The 20,766-nt window shown below is 42.9% G+C and overlaps 1 protein-coding gene across 1 annotated transcript in view; it reads left to right on the top strand.

Moving 5' to 3' along the window:
* The window catches only part of CENPP (centromere protein P), a 308,478-nt gene that overhangs the window by 7,928 nt on the left and 279,784 nt on the right, over positions 1 to 20,766 (top strand). Inside the window, exons 2-5 of the mRNA XM_075005818.1 lie at positions 4,600 to 4,751; positions 5,411 to 5,556; positions 6,017 to 6,105; positions 15,483 to 15,571. Of these exons, the coding sequence (XP_074861919.1) occupies positions 4,618 to 4,751; positions 5,411 to 5,556; positions 6,017 to 6,105; positions 15,483 to 15,571 (458 nt within the window). The 5' untranslated portion in view covers positions 4,600 to 4,617. The remainder of the gene's footprint in view (positions 1 to 4,599; positions 4,752 to 5,410; positions 5,557 to 6,016; positions 6,106 to 15,482; positions 15,572 to 20,766) is intronic.

Raw genomic sequence — 20,766 nt, 5'->3', positions numbered from 1 at the left:
ATGTAGGCCCCCCATGCCTCTTGGCGCCAGGCCAGTGCCCGCTCCTGCAGTTCGAGGCGGCGTTGCTCCACCCGCAGGCGCTGCTCCGCCACCTCCAGCTGCCGACGGTGGATGGCCAGCAGCTGGAGGTCCGTCGCCGTCGGCTGGTGGTGGCGCGGGGTCCGCCGTCTAGCCCGCCGTGGGGCTGGTTGGTCCTCGGCCGAGGGGCTTGCCTGGAGCGATGGCCCCGGAGGGGTCTCCGGGACCACTGATGCCTTGCCGGCGCTCTCTTCTGGCCCTTCCAATGGTGCAGCTGCGGGACACAGGAGAGGAGGGGGGGAAGAAGAATGGAGACAGGCGTTGGTGTGGGCAGCGAGCCGTGGCCTTGGTCCCCCCAGCCCTGTGCTGCAGGTTCCCCATCCCTGTCCTTGGGAGATGCTGCTGTGATGGATGGGGTTCAGGGGTCCCCCTGCACTGCACCCCGTCCCCTGGTGGGAGCGACTCACTTCACTCCGCAGGGTCTGACAGGAAAGGTTTCTTAGGCCACAGATGCCCAGTTTCTCCCAGGAGTGACAGCACCAGCTGTCAGAAGAGACAGTCCTTCCAACCCGTCCTGGGGAGAAGACCCCAAGGGGTGCCCCTCTGGGATGCAGCTTTCCCCCTTCACAGGCTGGCTGCCTTCCAGCTCTCCCTTCCCCTAGCCTCTACCTGCGGCCCCCGGCCCCCCCTCATTCAAAGCCAGCTCGGCTCCTCCCTCCTTTTTGTTCAGGGCAGAGGTGTCTCCTGCTAGCTGTAGCCCCAGGATCATCCTTTGCCCCTGGGAGCTATGCGGCTCTTGTTGCTCATATCTAGCCTGAGTCTCCCTTTTGCGCTCCCCTCACTCCATCACATGCTGCTGCTGCTGTTGCTGCTGCTGCTGCTGTGGGGTGTCCCACCCCCTCCTCCCGGGGGCCCCTCGAGGTTCCGCTCCCCCCTGCCCTGGGGATGGGGCATGGGACTGTCGTGCGGGGTGGGGGGGAGGGCAGGGGCTGATGCACTGCTGTGAGGGACATGGCCCTGCTGTCCTTGGGGCCATGGCCATGTGAGCATGTCGGGGGCCCTGGACACATATCTATTACCCCCGCCCTTCAAGCCCAGGGGTGTACACCAGAGGGGGGTACATACCTGTCAGTCCACTCCCACGGTTCAGAGATCCCCGGGGGGCGGAGGCCCGGCTGCTGCTCCGGGATGGCAGAAGGCGGATCTGCAGCCCAGATTCTGCAGAGGAGGAGCCCCCCTCCTCCTCCTCCTCCTCCTGCTGTGATGGCCCGGGGGTGGGCTCCGGGGGGGGGCCCCGGGGTGTGGGGCTTACCTCTGGGGCGGACTCCGGCTGAAGGGCCTGCTGGGGCTCGTTGGGAGGATGTGTGCCGGGGGCCCAGGATGTCCCTGAGCTCCCTGTAAAAGGGGCAAGTGACGGGGACAGCCCCAGATCAGCTGGCCGCATCCTGGGACCGGGCATAACCCTGCCGCAGCTCCTTCACCTTACTCCTGACGTGATCAGGAGTGCGGGCAGGGTCACCCCGGGCAGCCAGGCCGTCGGCCAGCCAAGCGAACGCATCCGCGTTCTGCCTCTTGCTCCCCGTTACCTGGAGCACCTCCTCCTGGCTCCAGAGCCCCAGCAAGTCCCGCAGCTCGGCCTCCGTCCAGGAGGGGCCCCGCTGCCGCTTGCCAGCCTGGCTGGGCTGGCTGCCCTGGCTCCCCTTGGGGGGTCCCCTGGGGGCGCTGGGAGGGCTGCCGGGCGGCCATTGAGGGTCCTGTGGCTGCCGAGGGACGTGCAGGCTGGGCGCATGTCTGAGCTGCTGCCTGCACGTTCCCTCAGCTTCCTGCACAGGAAGGGAGGGGGAGGGGACCTTTAAGGGGCCACTCCACGCGGCCACCATTGAGCTGAGGGGCTGGAGAGAGCGTCTCTCAACCCCTCAGCTGATGGCTGCCATGGAGGACCCCGCAATTTCGACGTTGCAGGACGCGCAACGACTACACGGTCCCTATTTCGACGTTGAACGTCGAAGTAGGGCGCTATTCCTATTTCCTGATGAGGATAGCGGCTTCGACGTCTCGCCGCCTAACGTCGATGTTAACATCAAAATAGCGCCCAACACGTGTAGCCGTGACGGGCGCTATTTCGAAGTTAGTGCCGCTACTTCGAGGTAGCGTGCACGTGTAGACACAGCTTTTGAGAGTGAGGGATCATGTTTCGCTATAGGTTATAGATTGTCAATGCACTAGAAGGGTTTAATCTGAGGGCTATAGATGATGGCAAGTGGTGTTCTGTTATCTTCCTTGTTGGGCCTATTGTGAAGTAGGTGAGTTCTAGGTACTGATCAGGCTCTGTCAATCTGTTTCTTTACTACCCTGGTGGGTAGTTAAATTTAATGAATTCTTGATAAAGATTTTGTAGTTTTTTGTTTCTCTCAATGGGATTGGAGCAGATATGATTGTACCATAGGGCACGGCTTCAGACCATGGATCATGTGATGGAAGCTGCAGGTATGTTGGTAAGAATAGTGTTCAGTGGATTGCCTTCATGGAGTGGTATTAATGTGACCTTCATTGATTTGTACTGTAAGTATCCAGGAAATGGATCTCTCTTGTGTGAAGTGGTCAGGGCTGAGATTGATGGTGCCCCTCCTCTTTTTTTCCACCTCCTTCCTCCTGTCCCCCTTCCCCCATATAAATCCTGGATTTTAATTGTCTACTCCAAATCTGAGAAAGTGGGTCTTACCCACAAAAACTCATTTGTTATGTAATAAATACATTTGTTAGTCTTTAATGTACGACAGGACTTCTTGTTTGTGAAGCTACAGACTAACTCTGAGTCAGTCAGAAAAGTTAAGTTGACTTCAGTAGCGTGAGAGTAGAGTAGACTTCAGTGAGGCTTATACCTCTTGATTTGGACACTATCATGAAATCTGTGCATTTAAACAAGACCAATATTAAATTCATCATTATCATCATCAATAACTGTGGGCTGAGCATCCGTTCGCGTCTGATGCCTCTCTCACTATTTTCCTGTCCAGTGCAGAGTAGCTTAGTTTCTGTAGACTAGGTCCACACCAATCTACTATATCATCTATCCATTCTCTTTGGGTTCTGCCTCTCCTGTTCGAAATGTCCATTATGCCGAATACCAGGGTCTTGATTTTTCGTTTGTTGTTCATTCTGCAAATATGCCTAAATAGTTGTAGTTTCTGTTTTATAACCTTCTGCAGCATGTTCTCTTTCGGCTGTATCTTTCTATATAATTCCTCATTGGTGACCTTCTGCATCCATCCTATTCTCAGAATCTTTCTATAACAACTCCTTTTGAATGCCGATATTCAATATTAAATTCAGTGGCAATTAAAAGGATATTTGGGAATTACCAGTTATTTCCTACAGGGTTATGTATTTATTGCATTAGGTTTTTTTATCCCCTTTTATGAAAAATTCTGTATGATTAAACAACATGAGATGTTAGAACCTTCATCAGATGCTTATCTCCTCCACTCCCTTATTACTCTGTGTTAGCACATCTCACAGTGGCCGTGTCTACACAAGCCCCAAACTTCGAAATGGCCACGCAAATGGCCATTTCGAAGTTTACTAATGAAGCGCTGAAATGCATATTCAGCGCTTCATTAGCATGCGGGCGGCCGCGGCACTTCGAAGTTGACGCGCCACGCCGACGCGCGTCTCGTCCCGACGGGGCTCCTTTTCGAAAGGACCCCGCCTACTTCGAAGTCCCCTTATTCCCATATGCTGATGGGAATAAGGGGACTTCGAAGTAGGCGGGGTCCTTTCGAAAAGGAGCCCCGTCGGGACGAGACGCGCGTCGGCGTGGCGCGTCAACTTCGAAGTGCCGCGGCCGCCCGCATGCTAATGAAGCGCTGAATATGCATTTCAGCGCTTCATTAGTAAACTTCGAAATGGCCATTTGCGTGGGCATTTCGAAGTATGGGGCTCGTGTAGACGTAGCCAGTGTGGCGTAGAAATTGGAAGCAATGCATGTGAGTTTATTATGCTTTTAGCAGGATGAACTGCCATCTTGATTTTGCTTATAAAACAAACACCTGAAGACCGCATACAACCTAGAAGGAGCAGGCATTATCAAAATGAATCTTTAGTCACAGGCTGTTCCACTTTCCAGTGGTTGGCTGTGGAGTCTTCAGGGAAACTTCCCATTTCTGATAACAACAAATAGATTTTCTCCTTCACTGTGTGCTTTATTCTGTGCCTATTGAAATCAGTGGTAAAATTCCCATTGATTTCAGTTGTGCAAGATCAGAATGTTTTTACTCACTTGTTTCCCTCTAAATCCCATAGTAGAGGGGAATGTAAGCTTCATTGTCTATAATTCCTTTGTAGTTGTTGTTTTGATGTAGCTAGTTTACCAATTAAAATTTGTCAAATTTTAAGTTAGTCAAAAACATTAACCTGAAATACTTAGTTTTCAGAACTGGTAATCTGTGTGAGCTGAATTATGTATTTTTTTAAATGGGAGAGAAACTAATATTGTAGTGCCATATGTTTTTGTAAAGTTTTGAATCAAGAAATAGATTAAATATTAATAGTGTGGAATTAAATAATTTTTATTTCATTTAGTGACATTGCATCTGAGAAATGGAGAATATTTATCGAGTTTATGAAGATGAAATTCGTTCTTTGGAAGAAGAAATTGAAATTTTAACTCAAAAGTTTGAAAATAATAAACAAGAACCTGTGTTTTATTCTGATGAAGAGATACAGATGTCAATGTACGTATTTTCTATGTTCAGATTTATCTTAGTTTATGAATGTATGTTCAGCATTTTTGTTTCAGTTTAAATACCCATCTCTATTAATATTGTTTAAGACAGTCAGCATTTTGGCAATAAAAGAATCGGAAGCATTGAGAAATGTACTTGTTGTTTTAGTGGTGGCTGCAGTGTAACCTTCATAAGTTTACAGTGAGGCTTGTGGCTACCTACTTTAATACAGTGGTATAACCTGTGGAGGTTGCAGATTCTATTATGCACCGGTCTGTGGTGTACTCTCTGTTGCATGCAGCAATTCTATATTAAAACATAGAATAGTGATTTGCTATATCAAATTTGATGTGGCTGTTGGGATTTTGACAAGTTGCTAATTCTTTGACTCCAAATGGGTTGTGTTGATGATCATAACTGGAAAAGGGCGGACAAACTGCGAAAACTCATTTTACTGACTGGCTATAACCTTTAGCTTGTTGATGCATGCCAGGGAACATAAACTATTTACATGGAATAAGAATTTAGATGTTGAATTCATTGAACAACTCATGCAATTGAAATCATAATGCATTTCTGAACCAGCTTCACGTGCCTACCTGTTAGAGCAACACATTAAAAGCTTGCTCTGTGTCCTTGTATTTGCTAATGGATCTTTTCAATTCTAGAAAATCGCTCCAAGGAGAATCTAAATGGCACGAATCCTTACCTGATCTGAAACCTGAACTTGACTGTTTGAAATCTGACCTCTCTTTTTTAATGAAATTTACTGGCATTTGGTTCACAAACTTCTCCAAGATAACAGTGAAAAAAAGTAAGCATTTGTGTGCTTGTTAGTAACATTATAGGAACATTTTGTTGCAGTTTGGTATTGCAGATTATAATTCAACATTCAGTTTTGCGGAATTAAATTTGTGCTCTGAAATGATGAGAAATTAACACAGTAATAGCTGGTAAATGGGATTTTGTAATATTTATACATAGAGCCAAATTATTCTTGGTTTCCCACTCAATGACATTACAAAGCTATAACAGAAGACAGAATATAGCTAACATATAAATGACTAGAGATGCACTAAAGATCTAATTTAAATTTCTAAGCTGTTTGTTAGTAACATTTTTTCACTTACATGGTTGATTGCATGATTTATATTGTGTGTAACACACATTGCTCACTCTTCAAGTTTATAGCTTAATATTGTTTGTTAATGGAGAGAGAATAATTATTGAATGTGTTCAGAAATCTAAAATACTTTAACCTACTTCCATTGTAGCTGGAAACAAAACTATACAGAAGCACAGATTATCAGGAAATTGCCATTCACTGCCTTTTCAGATGGAATTTCAACTTCTAGAAATACAGGTAATAACAAGATATTTGTATGGGGGGGGAGATCCAAATGGTTATGGGTGTGTATTTGTCATGAAAGTGAAAAACTAAATTTTTGGAATTGGTACTGTCACACCAATGTGGCTCCCTGTTAGAGGGTCACATGTCAATTATAATTGTGTCAGTCTTTGGATCCTATATGTATCAAATCCAGCTGGGTCCCTAGAAAGTCTAGTCAGTGCTTCCATTTGTGGGTCTCCTAACATAGTCTGCTGGTGAGGCATCTTGTCTGGCACCCTTCTGGGAAGTGGGTCTCAATAACCCACATGTCCTAGGGCTCCGAATTAATGTTGAGACCTTCCTACCTTCTTCAGCTACTTTGCACATAGTTCCACATACCTGTGGTTGCTCTGGTTTGTGGTTTCTCTGTCAGGAACTTACATAGTAGTGGTTGTTCAAGCAAGGAAAACAGGCTTCACAAAGAAAGTACCTAAAACACATATTTTACTATTACTTTGGTTTTCCAAGGGGCATTCAGATTAGACTACCATAGATAGATACCGCATATAGCGATCACAGAACGTGAGGCTGGGAAGGCATTTTTCTCCAGGTTAAATCGGCAGTGACCTTGTGACTCCCCCCGGCCCCATCTTGCTCAACAGCCTGGAGTGGAAGTGGATTGTTAGGGTTATCTGAGTATAACCCATGTAGGGTGCGTCTATGCTAGGAACTAACTTTGAAGTTACCTTTGAAGTTACCTTTGAAGTTAGGCACTGCTTCGAAGTAGCCAGCAGAGAGTCTACACACATTTCCCCTTATTTCTAAGTTAACTTCAAAGTAGGGTGCCCAACTTCGAAGTCTTTATTCCATTCCTGGGAATGGAGTAGTGCCCTACTTCGAAGTAGGGTGTGTGTAGACGCTCAACTTCGAAGTTGTATTTTTGTAGTGTAGACCCAGCCTTAATCAATTTGATGTACAGGCCTCAGGCATCAATACACCTTTTGTTTTCTGCCTTTGGCATTTGATAGTTTCCTCTCCTGTGGATTGTAAAACTTGGGTCTGATTTCGCTTGCTGGATTTTGTACGCAGATGCTGGGTGGTGGGTATGGTCTGTGATAAACAGGAGGTCAGCTAGATTGATTTGGTTGATCCTTCTGATGTTACATTTCTGACTCTCCATTTGTTTTTCCAAACTTTTGGTATAGTATATCTTTTATGTTGTTACTGCCTTCAACAGGGCATATAAGTGCCATTAAGATTCATTCAATTTAAGCATGCACATAAAGAAAAAAAGACTATATTGTTTTGCATTAATTACATTAAACTTGAATTTCTATAAACAGCAATCATACAAAACATTGTAGGTTTTCTGTTGCACTTTGGCTGATGCTACAATGGCTCCATTTTTTTGCAGAGAACTTACTCACAAATATTGTTCCAGAATAAACATACTTGTGAACATACACAACAAAAAATGGTTTAAGTGTACTTGAAGAGAGACATTAATTAGTTTTGAAAGGTTCAGTCAAGGAAATGAGCTTTGGTAACTCAGAAGGAAAAAAGCTAGTTCGTTACAGAGAATGGTGAAAACTAGTCCCTCAGCTATATCTGTGAGGTGAAGGGTAATTAAGGTGCCAGAATGAGGTTATGTGGAAATGGTTTCTTAGAAAGTCCTTCAGAGGTTTACATCTATGAAGTAAGTTGGTCTGAAGAAGTGGGTCTGTCCCACGAAAGCTCACCTAATAAACTATTTTGCTAGTCTTTAAAGTGCTACTTGACTGCTTTTTGTTTTGATAGTGTATAGACTAGCACGGCTTACTCTCTGTTACTACTCTATGAAGTAGTATCAAATGCCCAGTCTATTTGATGACTTTTTGAAACCAGTATAGTATACTCAGATTCTGTAGAATCAGAGCTTTCAATTTTTAAAGGGTTTAGCCTTCTTGGTTGCAAAGGCTGCTTTTTAACTGCAAAGTGAGTGTAACTGATACACACTGGTGTTGTCCTCAGTTTGCAGGCAGTGTGAAACGATGCAGGTTATGAAGAGCTTTCTTGCTTCTGTTAATTTTATTAGACTTTCACTCCTGACACAGTAGTGACTTACATGTCATCATTAACTATTTAATTGCTGTTCATCCCATCTGTTGAGATGAGGAAGTGGTGGATGAGAATGAAGCACACACAGAGGAATTCTTGCAGGAAAGGAAAGAAGAAAGGGAAGAAAGAGAAACAGGATAAGGAGGATAGGAAAAGAAAAGCTATTCAGGACAGAAATAGTCAGGGTTCTGAACTGAAACTACTTTCGTACTTAACAGTGATGTTTCCAGTTCCATAAAGAATAATATGTGAAAGTTCAATTGTTCTCGCGATAGAGAGTGAGCTAGAGATAATGAAAACTTGATACAGAAATGTATTTTGTCTAATATTTCCTCTTAATTCAAAAATGGTTTGGTTCTCCGTCTTCAGATTTCTGGTGTAGGTAAATCTTAGGCCCTAATTGTGACCCTGATCCTGCAAGCATGAAAGTACTTATGTAACTACGCTCACATTTGTAGACCCATGACTTCAATGTAGGATGGAATTCCACAAAACTGTACTCAGCTGAGCAGTCGCCTCTTGTGGGAAAAAAAGATTCATTGAAGTCAGAGACTACTCACACTAGTTTATTTTTACAGAATTGTGGCCTAATTTATGAATTGTGAAGTTAACACATTGACATGATGTATAATTCCATGTTTGTTTCACTATTAACCTGAAATGTTGTTTTCCAGAATATAAATAGTCCATGTTCCTTGTGCACTAGACTATTTGAATCTATCCCATTAGATGGCAGTATTTCACTATTTAGTGACTGATTATTGAATCTAAATTGTGCTTTTCTGACAAATTTCCATTTTTATGTAAGTTTGCTTTGTTGATAAATCGCTTCCTGAAAACAAACAAAAAGCCCCTGTGTCAAAATTGTAATTTAAAATGCTACCAGAGGCAGAGTAATTTTCTGGCTTTGTTTTCTCTCTGGCTCTTGCATTATACATTTTAAGATTCTGATATTTCATGCCTTTAAAATATGGAACTATTTAAACATCCTCTAACATAGAAAGAATTTTAAGATCACTTTTGCTGTAGCTGTGACAAAACACAAAGAAAACATCAAAGTGAAAAATAGCTATAGTACTCAACGTGAAGTTTAAGAATCTGAAGTGCTAATCCAGAATTTGAGAGGACTGTGGTGTTGAACTTGCTGTGGTGTTGAACAGCCTGATGCAACAACCATAGAATACAAACCACCAAAAAAGGTGGCATCTCACTCAGATGATAAAAATGAACATGGTTTGGTCGGCTTTGCTTTGGCTTGTTATGAGCAGAACCCATCATCAGCGTGGGTACATCCTCTGAAATGGTGATTGAAACATGAATGGACATAGGGAGTTTTATTGCATTTGGCACATAAATATTTTGCAAAGACAGTTACAATAGTGTCAGATGAACAGCTGTTCTACCTTTCATGTGATGTAAACAAATGGGCCGCAAAAATTTCCTGCAAATTTTTGCCAAACTTGTTTGAGCAATTGGCTGAACAAGAAGTAGGTCTGGAGTAGCTTTATAGGCTCTACAATTTTACATTTTTTTGGTAAATTTGTAAGTTCAACTTTTATGATCAAGATTGCACTACAGATTTGTATTAATTGAATTTAAAAATAAGTCTTTAAAAAGTTTATTTCTTTTATTTTTACAGTGATATTTGTAGTGTAAACTTCCATTTAATTAGTTAACCAGTTAAATGTTATGGTTAAATGTTTAACCAATTAAGGTTCTGGGAGCATCTGGTCCAGCCTAGTTGGACTGGAGTGGCTCCACCTGCTGTGGATCGGGGACTGCTCCATCTGGGCTGGAGTGCCCCTGCCTCAGGCTGCATCAGCTGGGCTGGACCACCCTTTGCCTGTGGTTGGCCCTACAGGACTGGAGTGGTCCCCTACCTGTGGCGGGTGGGGAGCTGTTCTAGCCCACACCAGCTACCTATAACTGGTAAACCTCATCCATTTAGGGTGAGGTTTGCCAGTTAAGTGGTTAATTGTTAACATCCCTAATTTGTAATCAAAGTAGAATGAGCAATGTACAGTTTTATTTTATGGTATTACTTGAAATCAGTATATTTGAAAATGTGAAAAATGTACAAAATATTTTAAATATAGTATTCTATTATTGTTCAGCAATGAAGTTAGTCATGTTATTAATCACAATTACTTCTTTTCTTGGCAGAAACTATCCTATTGTGGTTTTGGTATATAGGAAGTTCTGTGAAAATAGTTCACACCCTTCTATTTGGTTACCTCAGCAGCATAAAAGAGAAGCTCTGTGTGCATTTTTTTGTGCATAACAACATATGTTTAAACAAAGAATTGTTTAGGTTTTTCGGACTAATGTGTGATGTTATCCAAGACACGTAGGTCTCCCACCTGTAATGAAAACAGACATCAGTGGGGTCTGTATGTATGCAGGCCTCTCTCCATGTTTCTCTATGAAGGTTCGGATTCTTAGTCCACAATTTTAAAACTTGGAAATATTGCTGTAACTTTTGTTCCTTAGGCTCTTCCCCTGTAAAATTAGGATGATAAATGTTTTATGTTATAGGGCATTGGTGCTGGAGCACAGATTTACTAATATGTTTAAAGCATTTTGAGATCATTAGAATAAAAATCAGAGAGGTAGCCGTGTTAGTCTGTAGCTTCGAGAACAAGAAGTCTTGTGGCACCTTATTGACTAACAGATATCTTGGAGCATAAGCTTTCGTGGGCAAAGACCCGCTTCATCAGATGAATGAGTGGGGGTGTAGTTTCAGAGGGGTATTTAAAGAGTGGGGTCCCAGTAAGAGGGAGGGCCAGAGCTGACAAGGTCTATTCAGCAAGGTGGAAATGGCCCAGTATCAACAGTACTTACCAAAAGAGTTAAAAACAAGTCAGATCAGACGGGGGGTGTGAGCCTTTGTCAGAGTCTAATGGGGAGATATTATCACCCAGAGCAGAGAAGCTGCATTTGTAACCTGCAAGCCACTCCCAGTCTCTGTTTAATCCATGATTAATGGAGTCAAATTTACAAATAAATTGCAGCTCAGAGATTTCTCTCTCCACTTGATTTTTGAAATTTTTGTTATTTCAGAACTGTCACCCTTAAATCTGCCACTGAATATCCAGGGAGATTGAAGTGTTCCCCCACAGGCTTCTGTACATTACCGTTCCTGATGTCTGATTTATGTCCATTTATTCTTTTACGGAGAGACCGTTCAGTTTGGCCAATGTAAATTGCAGTGGGGCATTGCTGGCACATGCTGGCATATATTATGTTAGTAGATGTGTAGGTAAAGGAGCCCCTGATGGTATTGTTCGTGTTAGGACCTGTGATGATGTCACTGGTGTAGATATGTGAGCAGAGTTGGCAGCGGGGACTGTTACAGGGGCTGGTTCCAGGCCTAGGGTCACTGGTTTGTGATTTGTAGTGGCTGGTGAGGATTTGTTTAAGGTTGGCAGGCTGTCTGTAGGCAAGGACAGGCCTGCCTTCCAAGGTCTGTGAGAGTGAAAGATCATTGTTCAGGATCGGTTGCAGATTACTGATGATGCGCTAGAGAGGCCTTAAGTGGGGGCTGTATATGATGGTCATTGTTGGAAATACGTATTTACTCTGATCTGTCAGACAGAGACAAACATCTACAAGACCTTTAATAAGCTTTCCTCAAACTACAATACCCTCCTAAGGAAATGAGGAAACAGACTGACAGAGCCAGACGGGTACCCAGAAGCCACCTGCTACAAGACGGGCCTTTCAAGGAAAAGAAGAGAACACCACTGACCATCACATACAGCCCCCATTCCTAAGGCCTCACAACAGTCCTGGTTGCCAGCTCTGCTCACATATCTGCACCAGTGACATCATCACAGGACCTAAATGGACATAGGAATAAATGGACACAAATCAGACGTCAGGAATGGTAATGTACAGAAGCCAGTGGGAGAACACTGCAATCTCCCTGGACACTCGGTGGCAGATTTATGGCATTGTTGTTGATATCCTTCAACAACCGTATCAGTCTGCTATCCACTGGGTACGACTCCAACACCGCACACATCAGTTGCTGATCTATACTGTCAAATGCCTTCTGGAAATCAGCACAGCAATTGTAGATGTTCATTCATTGAGCTTTCTCTGCTATCAATCTTAGTGCCAATATCTGCTGTGTGGTACGTCTGCCTTTCCTGAATCCGGCTTGCTCATCCACTAGATTATCTTCTATCTGGGATCGCCTTCTCTCTGTCAGTACCTTGCCTAGATGACTCGTTTGGGGCAATTTTTCTGTAGTTTTTGCATTCCAAACATGCTTCCTTTCTTGTGTATGGTCACTAGCATGGATCTTGTCCATTCCGTAGGTACCTTCCTTTCTTTCCATGCTATGTTACATTGTCAGCGTCTTTCCTGAATCACACTTTCTCTGTCATTTGATCATCTCTCCCGTGTTCTTTATCATTTCCAGGGCTCTTGTTGTTCTTTAGTTGTTTCACTGCTCTTTCTACTTCCTTCTTTGAAATATTAGTCTCACTCTCGATGCTTGGCAAGATAACTCTTTTCATTCTTTGACTGGTCTCTCTGAGACTTTTGGGTGCAACTGTGCTTTGTACAGATTGGTGCAATATCTCATCCATCCCTGTACAACCTTCTCCTTGTTCCTGAGCACCTTATCATTCTCGTCTTTGAACACCATCTGCTTTGGCTACCACTTCCTATTAACGTTCCTTATTATCTTTTATACCTCCCTGGTCTTACACTAACCATACCTCATCTCTATATTTTCACACTGCTCCTGTAACCATTACGCCTTATCCATCCTGGCCACTCTCCTTACCTCGTTTTGTATTGCTGTTCCACCCTCTGGGAAACATCCCTTCTGAACTTCATGGTAGAGATAGCAAGTTGGAGTCTGGACATAAGTGAGTCGTGTTAGTGTCCAGTAATGCCCATTTTCCATAGAAATACAATGGTTTACATTCGGTAACTGTGCTATTAGCTTGTCTGTAGCTCTTTGCCCAGATCTGAGCCTTCTGCCGTATGTTTTAATCAATTTTCTTGTGGTGCTTATGCAGCCTTCTGAATTTTACAGTGTCTTGGAAAGCTTCCTCCAATTCTAGTCATGGTAACATTGGCAATGTCTCTGTCCAAGCAATGTTACAGAATGGTATGCGTGATAAACTTTCATTTCACTTCAGCATTCCCATTAAATTGGTTTCCTCTCTCTTTCCTTCCCATGAGTTCATACTGGTTCATATAGGAAAAACTGTTTTGTATGCCTCAGTGCAGGAGGAAGTATTAATGTTCAGTGGCATGTTCTAACTTCTGATCTTTCCACTATCCTTGTCCAAGCCAACTGCTCTGGCATGTTTTACAACATGAAATACTGCAAATGCTATTCTTTCTTTGTTCTATTTGAATCTACTTTCTCCCTTTGTAAAGGCCAAGGTTGCATACATTATTTGAGATTTTAATTTGGAATACAAGTTTGTCACACTTTTTTCTGTAAATATATTTGTGTACACATGTAACTCTTGAGAAGTAAAAGGAAAATAAGGTGAAATGGATGTAATGAAATGCAAAAAAATTCAAGAAATAAAATATAAAGAAAACCCTAAAATAAAATGACTTTCTTATCCCTCTCATTACACTTATCCAAACACTGAATAAAAATAATTTTGCTTGTTAGATAATGGTGGGGTTATCATAGAATCATAGAACACTAGGACCGGAAGGGGCCTCGAGAGGCCATCGAGTCCAGTCCCCTGCCCCGACGGCAGGACCGACCACTATCTACACCATCCCTGATAGACATCTATCTAATCTGTTCTTAAATATCTCCAGCGAGGGAGATTCCACAGCCTCCCTTGGCAACTTATTCCAGTACTTGACCACCCTGACAGTTAGGAACTTTTTCCTAATGTCCAACCTAAACTTCCCTTGCTGCAGTTTAAGTCCATTGCCTCTTGTTCTCTCCTCAGAGGCCAAGAAGAACAAGTTTTCTCCCTCCTCATGACACCCTTAAAGATATCTGAAAACCACTATCATGTCCCCCCTCAGTCTTCTTTTTTCCAAGCTAAACAAGCCCAATTCTTTCAGCCTTTCTTCATAAGTCATGTTCTCCAGACCTTTTATCATTCTAGTTGCTCTTCTCTGGACCTTCTCTAATTTCTCCACATCTTTCTTGAATTGGGGTGCCCAGAACTGGACACAATATTCCAGCTGAGGTCTAACCAGCGCAGAGTAGAGCGGTAGAATGATTTCTCGTGTCTTGTTCACAACACACCTGCTAATGCATCCCAGAATCATGTTTGCCTTTTTTGCAACAGCATCACACTGTTGACTCATATTTAACTTGTGTCTACTAGAACCCCTAGGTCCCTTTCTGCTGTACTCCTTCCTAGACAGTCTTTTCCCATTCTGTATGTGTGAAACAGATTATTCCTTCCTAAGTGCAGCGCCTTACATTTATCTTTATTAAACTTCATCCTGTTTACTTCAGACCATTTCTCTAATTTATCTAGATCATTCTGAATTATGACGCTATCCTCCAAGGTAGTTGCAACCCCTCCCAGCTTGGTATCATCTGCAAACTTAATAAGCATACTTTCTATGCCAATATCCAAATCATTAATGAAGATATTGAACAGAACTGGTCCCAAAACAGACCCCTGCGGAACCCCACTTGTTATGCTTTTCCAGCTGGATTGAGCACCATTAACTACTCCTCTCTGGGTGCGATTAGCCAGCCAGTTATGCACCCACCTTATTGCAGCGCCATTTAAGTTGGACTTGCCTAGTTTGTCGATAAGAATATTATGCGAGACCGTATCAAATGCTTTACTAAAGTCTAGGTATACCACATCTACTGCTTCTCCCTTATCTACGAGTCTTGTTATCGTGTCAAAAAAAGCTATCAGGTTGGTTTGACATGATTTGTTTTTTACAAAACCATGCTGGCTGTTCCCTATCACTTTACTACCTTCCAAGTGCTTGCAGATGACTTCCTTAACTACCTGGTCTGTTTATTTGTTTACTATTACTTTCTGAAGTCATGCTGGGGGATGAGAGGATTGGAGCAATAATAGATTAAACAGAAGGCAACTCCATGATATGAAGCATACATGCACCATCATCTCATTCTTCTTAAAAATTGCCATTTCTCTAAAAGGGAGTTCAGGCATTATTCCAGTAGGTTGTTACTTTTGTAATATTTATGTGTGTTATCAAAGGTTTTTTTTTATGTAAATAGAATTCACTTTAAAATCTGTGTTTAAGATCTCCTGCAACAAGCAAGTTTATGTATAATTATAGATTAATATGCATATTTTCTTTTGATAATTTCTCCAATCTAGAATGAAGAAAGCATATCTGCTGTTGTTAGTGATCTCAGCATTATAATGGAATGTGGTGAATATTCAGATTTAGGCAAGTTTGTGTCCTGGTAAGATTTTTGTTTGTTAAATAAATTATTTTTGGTTATAATATATGATATTTTATGGATCATAGTACTAGAGGAAATATTGAATGTGTTGATTCTTTGAATTTGCTGAAAAAGCTGTTTAATTTCTTTGCTTTGTAACATGTAATTCAGTGGCTCTTACATGCTTTCAGATTATTAGGTTTGATTCAGGAATTAACAGAGGCAATTCTATAGCTTGTGTCATACTAGGAAGACAGATTAGACAATCATAGATTTTAAGGCCAGACTTTCCTCATAGGTCATGTTTTCTAGATCTTTAATCATTCTTGTTGCTCTTCTCTATGCTAATATCTAAATTGTTATGCCATTCCAGCATGATTGTGAACCATTAATAATGACCCTCTGAGAACAGTTGTCCAGCCAGTTATGCACCCACCTTATAGTAGCCCCATTTAAATTGTATTTGCCTAGTTTCACAGAATCATAGGGCTGGAAGGGACCTCAGGAGGTCATCTAGTCCAGCCCCCTGCTTCAAGCAGGATCAACCCCTACTAAGTCATCCCAGCCAGGACCTTATCCAGCCAGGACTTAAAAACCTCAAGGGATGGAGAATCTACCACCTCTCTAGGCAACGCATTCCAATGCTTCACCACCTGCCTGATGAAGAAGTTTTTCCTAATATCTAACCTACACCTTTCCCTCTTCAACTTCTGACCATTACTCCTTGTTCTGCCATCTGACACCACTGAGAACAATTTCTTACCCTCCTCTTTAGAGCTCCCCTTCAGGAAGTTGAAGGCTGCTATTAAATCACCTCTAAGTTTTCTCTTCTGTAAACTAAACAAGCCCAAATCCCTCAGCCTATCCTCATAGGTCTTGTGCTCCAGACCCTTAACTATTTTTGTTGCCCTTCGCTGAACCTGCTCTAGCAAATCCACATCCTTTTTATACTGGGGGGGCCCAAAACTGGATGCAATATTCCAGATGTGGCCTCACCAGTGCCGAATAAAGAGGAATAACTACTTCCCTAGATCTGCTTGAAAAGCTCCTCCTAATGCACCCCAGTATGCCGTTAGCTTTCTTGGCTACAACGGCACACTGTTTACTCATATCCAGCCTTTCATCCACCATAACCCCTAGGTCCCTTTCCATCGTACTGCTGCTGAGCCATTTGGTCCCCAACCTGTAACAATGTTTGGGATTCTTCCGCCCCAGGTGCAGGACTCTACACTTCTTCTCCTTATTGAACCGCATCAGATTTCTTTTGGCCCAGTCCTCCAATTTATCCAGGTCCCTCTGGATTCTCTCTCTACCCTCCAACGTATCTACCTCTCCCCCTAGTTTTGTGTCATCTGCAAACTTGCTGAGGGTGCAACCCAGTCCCTCATCCAGGTCATTAATAAAGATGTTGAGTAACACCGGCCCCAGAACCGAGCCTTGCGGCTCTCCGCTTGAAACAGACCGCCATCCAGATATTGAGCCATTGACCACTACCTGTTACCACTACCCGTTAGTTTATTGATGAGAAGGTTATGCAAGACCTTATCAGATGCCTTACTAAAATCTAGGTATATCACACCACTTCTTTATCCACAAGACTTATTGTCTTATCAGAGAAAGCTATCAGATGGGTTTGGCATGATTTGTTCTTGGCAGATCCATGGTGGCTATGACTTGTCACTTTCCAAGAACAAATCACGCCAAACCTACCTGACAGGCCCTTTGACGGGATAAAAAGCCTTGTGGATATAGGGGGAATCAGCAGATGTGGTATATCTAGACCTTAGCAAAGCATCTGCTACAGTCTTGCATAACCTTCTAATCAATAAACTAGGGAAACAATGTAGATGGGGCTACTAAAAGGTGAGTGCATAACTGGTTGGAAAACCATTCTCGGAGAGTAATATCAACAGTTCCGAGTCCCACTGGAAGGGCATAACAAGTGGGTTCCACAGAGATCAGTTCTGGGGCTGGTTCTGTTCAACATTTTCATAGATGATGAAAATAACAGTATAGAGAGAATATGCTTATGAAGTTTGCAGATGATACCAAGCTGGGAGCGTTTGCGAGTGGTCGTCGAGTCCAGTCCCCTGTCCTGAAGGCAGGACCGAGCACAGTCTAGACCATCCCCCATAGATATTTAAAAGCAGGTTAGAGAAACATCTCCAGTGATAGAGATACCACATCCTCCCTAGGCAATTTATTTCAGTGTTTAACCACCCTGACAGTTAGGAAGTTTTTTCCTAATGTCTAACCTAAACCTCGCTTGCTGCAATTTAAACCCATTGCTTCTTGTCCTATCCTCAGAGGCTAAGAAGAACAATTTTTCTCCCTCCTCCTTGTTAACCCTCTTCTAGGTACTTGAAAACCACTATCATGTCCCTTCTCAGTCTTCTCCTTTCTAAACTGAACAAGCCCAATTCTTTGGCTGTGTCTAGACTAGAGCGATTTATCAACAGAAGTTTTTGTTGGAAGATCTTTGGTGACAAAAGTCTGTTGACAGATTGCGTCCAGACAGCCAAAGTGGACTGAAAGAGCGATCTGCTCTGTTGACAGAGAGAGGCTGGACTGCCAGATGCTCTATTGGCAAAATTGGCCACCCAGAAGCACATCAGACAGGGTTGTGCGTTGTCCCAGAAGCGCTTTCTGTTGACAGAAGGGCCCTGGGAATGTCCAGACTGGCTTTTTGTTGACAGATTTCTGTTGACAGATGTGTTCTTCCTCGTGGCGAGTAGACTACAGCTGTTGACAAAAGTTGTGCATTCTGTTGACTTACTGTCGATAGAATGCCCTTAGGAATCTGAACACTCCACAGGTTCTGCTGACAAAACATCTGTTTTTGTCAACAACACCCTCTTGTTTAGACATAGCCTTAATGTCTCGAGCTCATTTTGTGCTTTCACCTTTCTAATTTTGCTTCTAGGTATTTGGATTATTTGTTTATATTAATCTTTTTGTATTTTGACTTACTTTTCACTTTTCATAAGATTGCTTTTTGATTTTTAGATAATTCACGGTCACCAGGTTAAGTCTGTTCTGGTCTGGCTATGGTCTGAAGAAGTGGGTCTGTCCCACGAAAGCTCACCTAATAAACCATTTTGCTAGTCTTTAAAGTGCTACTTGACTGCTTTTTGTTTTGACAGGTTAAGTCAGAGTGGTTACTTGCTATATTTCTTATCTTTCCATTAGGAATGTTAAAGTTTAACCAGTTTAATGGTAAGTCTCACGTTAAACAGATGAGGCTGACCAGTAGGGGCTGGAGCAGTCCTGGGGGCTCTCTATAGGCAGGGTGTTTTGTCCAGCCCCACGGGGTGGGTGAGGGTGCTCCAGCTGAGCCAGAGTAGCCCTGTCCACCATGGTCTTGGATGGGAGGGGCAACTGGAGATGCTTCAGCCTGCCTGGAGCACCCTTGTCCTGTGGTGCACCTGGGCCAACATGGATGGCAACTGCTCCAACCAGGCTGGAGCATCCTCCACCCGCAGCAGCACCAGGGTAGAGATGCTTCAGCTGAGCTGCAACAAGCCTGGTCCCAGGTGCTCTGTGAACAGAGATGCTTCAGCCAGGCCACCAAAGCAGTCTCTGTCTGTGGCAAGGGGACTACTCAAGCCCAGCAGGCTGGAGCAGCCTCCACAGCCACCACTCCTCCTGTTTAATTGATTAACTGATTAAAGCTAGCATTTAAGTGGTAAACCAGTTAGACAGGATTTTATGTTCCTGTTTTTCATGCAGTGGAATAATGTCCCTATGAAAAACTGCCGGTGCTCTTCAGTTGTTTTTCCTCTTATTCTTGCTTCCTATTGGCCCTTATCTACCAGCTCCCTAAGTTTGCTAAAGTCTGCCTTCTTGAAATCCAGTCTTTATTTTGATGATCTCCCTCCTACCATTCCTTTGAAATATGACCCCTATCATTTCATGTTCATTTTCACCCAAGCTGCCTTCTACTTTCAAATTCTTAGCTGGTTTGTTCCTATTTGTTAAAATTGAATTTAAAATAGCCTTCCCTGAGTACCTCTCTCCGCTGTTTGAAATAAATTGCCTCCAGTACATTCCAAGAACTTGTTTGGATAATCTGTGCCCCATTGTGTTGTTTTCCCAATAGATGTCTGGATAGTTGAAGTCCCCCATCAAAACCAAGTTCTGTGCTTTGGATGATGTTGATAGTTGTTTTAAAAAATTCCTCATCTACCTTTTCTTCCTGATCAGGTGTTCTGTATCCCTACCAGGACAGCTCCCTTAGCTTTTTTTTTTTTTTTCTTTTTTTAATCCTTTTTAACCTAAAGACTCTCAAGTTTGTCTCTTATGTCCATCTCAACCTCAGTCCAAGCACATACATTTTTAATATATAAGGTAATATCTCCCTTTTGTCCTGCCTATTCTTCCTGAGCAAACTGTACCCTTCGATACTAATATTCCAACTGTGTGTCATCCCACCAAATCTGTGTGATACCAACAATGTCATAGTTGTGTTTATTTACTAGCTTTTCAAGATCTTCCAGCTTATTTCCCATCCTTCTTGGCATTTGTATACAGGCAACTAAGACACTGAATTCATTTTGACCCTCAGTTTTGTTTTCTTTCTTTTTCATCCCTGGTGTCGCAGCTCTTGCTCTTCCCAATTTCTGACTCATCTCCCCCATCTCCATGTTTTTCACTTACGTTGACCATGTTGGTCACCTGCCCCTCTTGAATTTAGTTTAAAGCCCTCAGTAGGCATAGCCAGTCTATATCAAAATACTCTCTTTCTAGGTGGACACCATCTCTGTTGTACTATGGTCATGAAGACTGTATTCTTGTGGTCCAAGAAAGTAAGAAAAGTCTTTGTTATAGAGAAGTGTGAGAGCACAGGAAGACAGAAACCTTACTTGAGTCCTTAAACCCTTAACAGTGCATGGGGAGGACAGGAGTTGGTTTGGAAATATGATAATGTATGGCTGTGTCTATGCTAGGAACTAACTTCAAAGTTAGGTACTACATCCAAGAAGTCAGCAGAGAGTCTACACACATTTTCCCTTATTTCAAAGTTAACTTCTAAGTAGGGAGCCCAGCTTTGAAGTCCTTACTCCATTCCTGGGAATGGAGTAGTGCCCTACTTTGAAGTTTAACTTTGAAGTAGGGTGTGTGTAGAGGCTCAACTTCGAAGTTATTTTTATAGTATAGACACACAGCCTATACGTATTAAAATAAAAATGACTATATCTGAAAGAGATGTCATTAAT

This window comes from Carettochelys insculpta, chromosome 11, assembly GCF_033958435.1.
Source record: "Carettochelys insculpta isolate YL-2023 chromosome 11, ASM3395843v1, whole genome shotgun sequence".
NCBI classification, from domain to species: Eukaryota; Metazoa; Chordata; order Testudines; family Carettochelyidae; genus Carettochelys; species Carettochelys insculpta.
The sequence above is the reverse complement of the archived record's forward strand: the minus strand, read 5'-3'. Positions and strand labels throughout refer to the sequence as shown.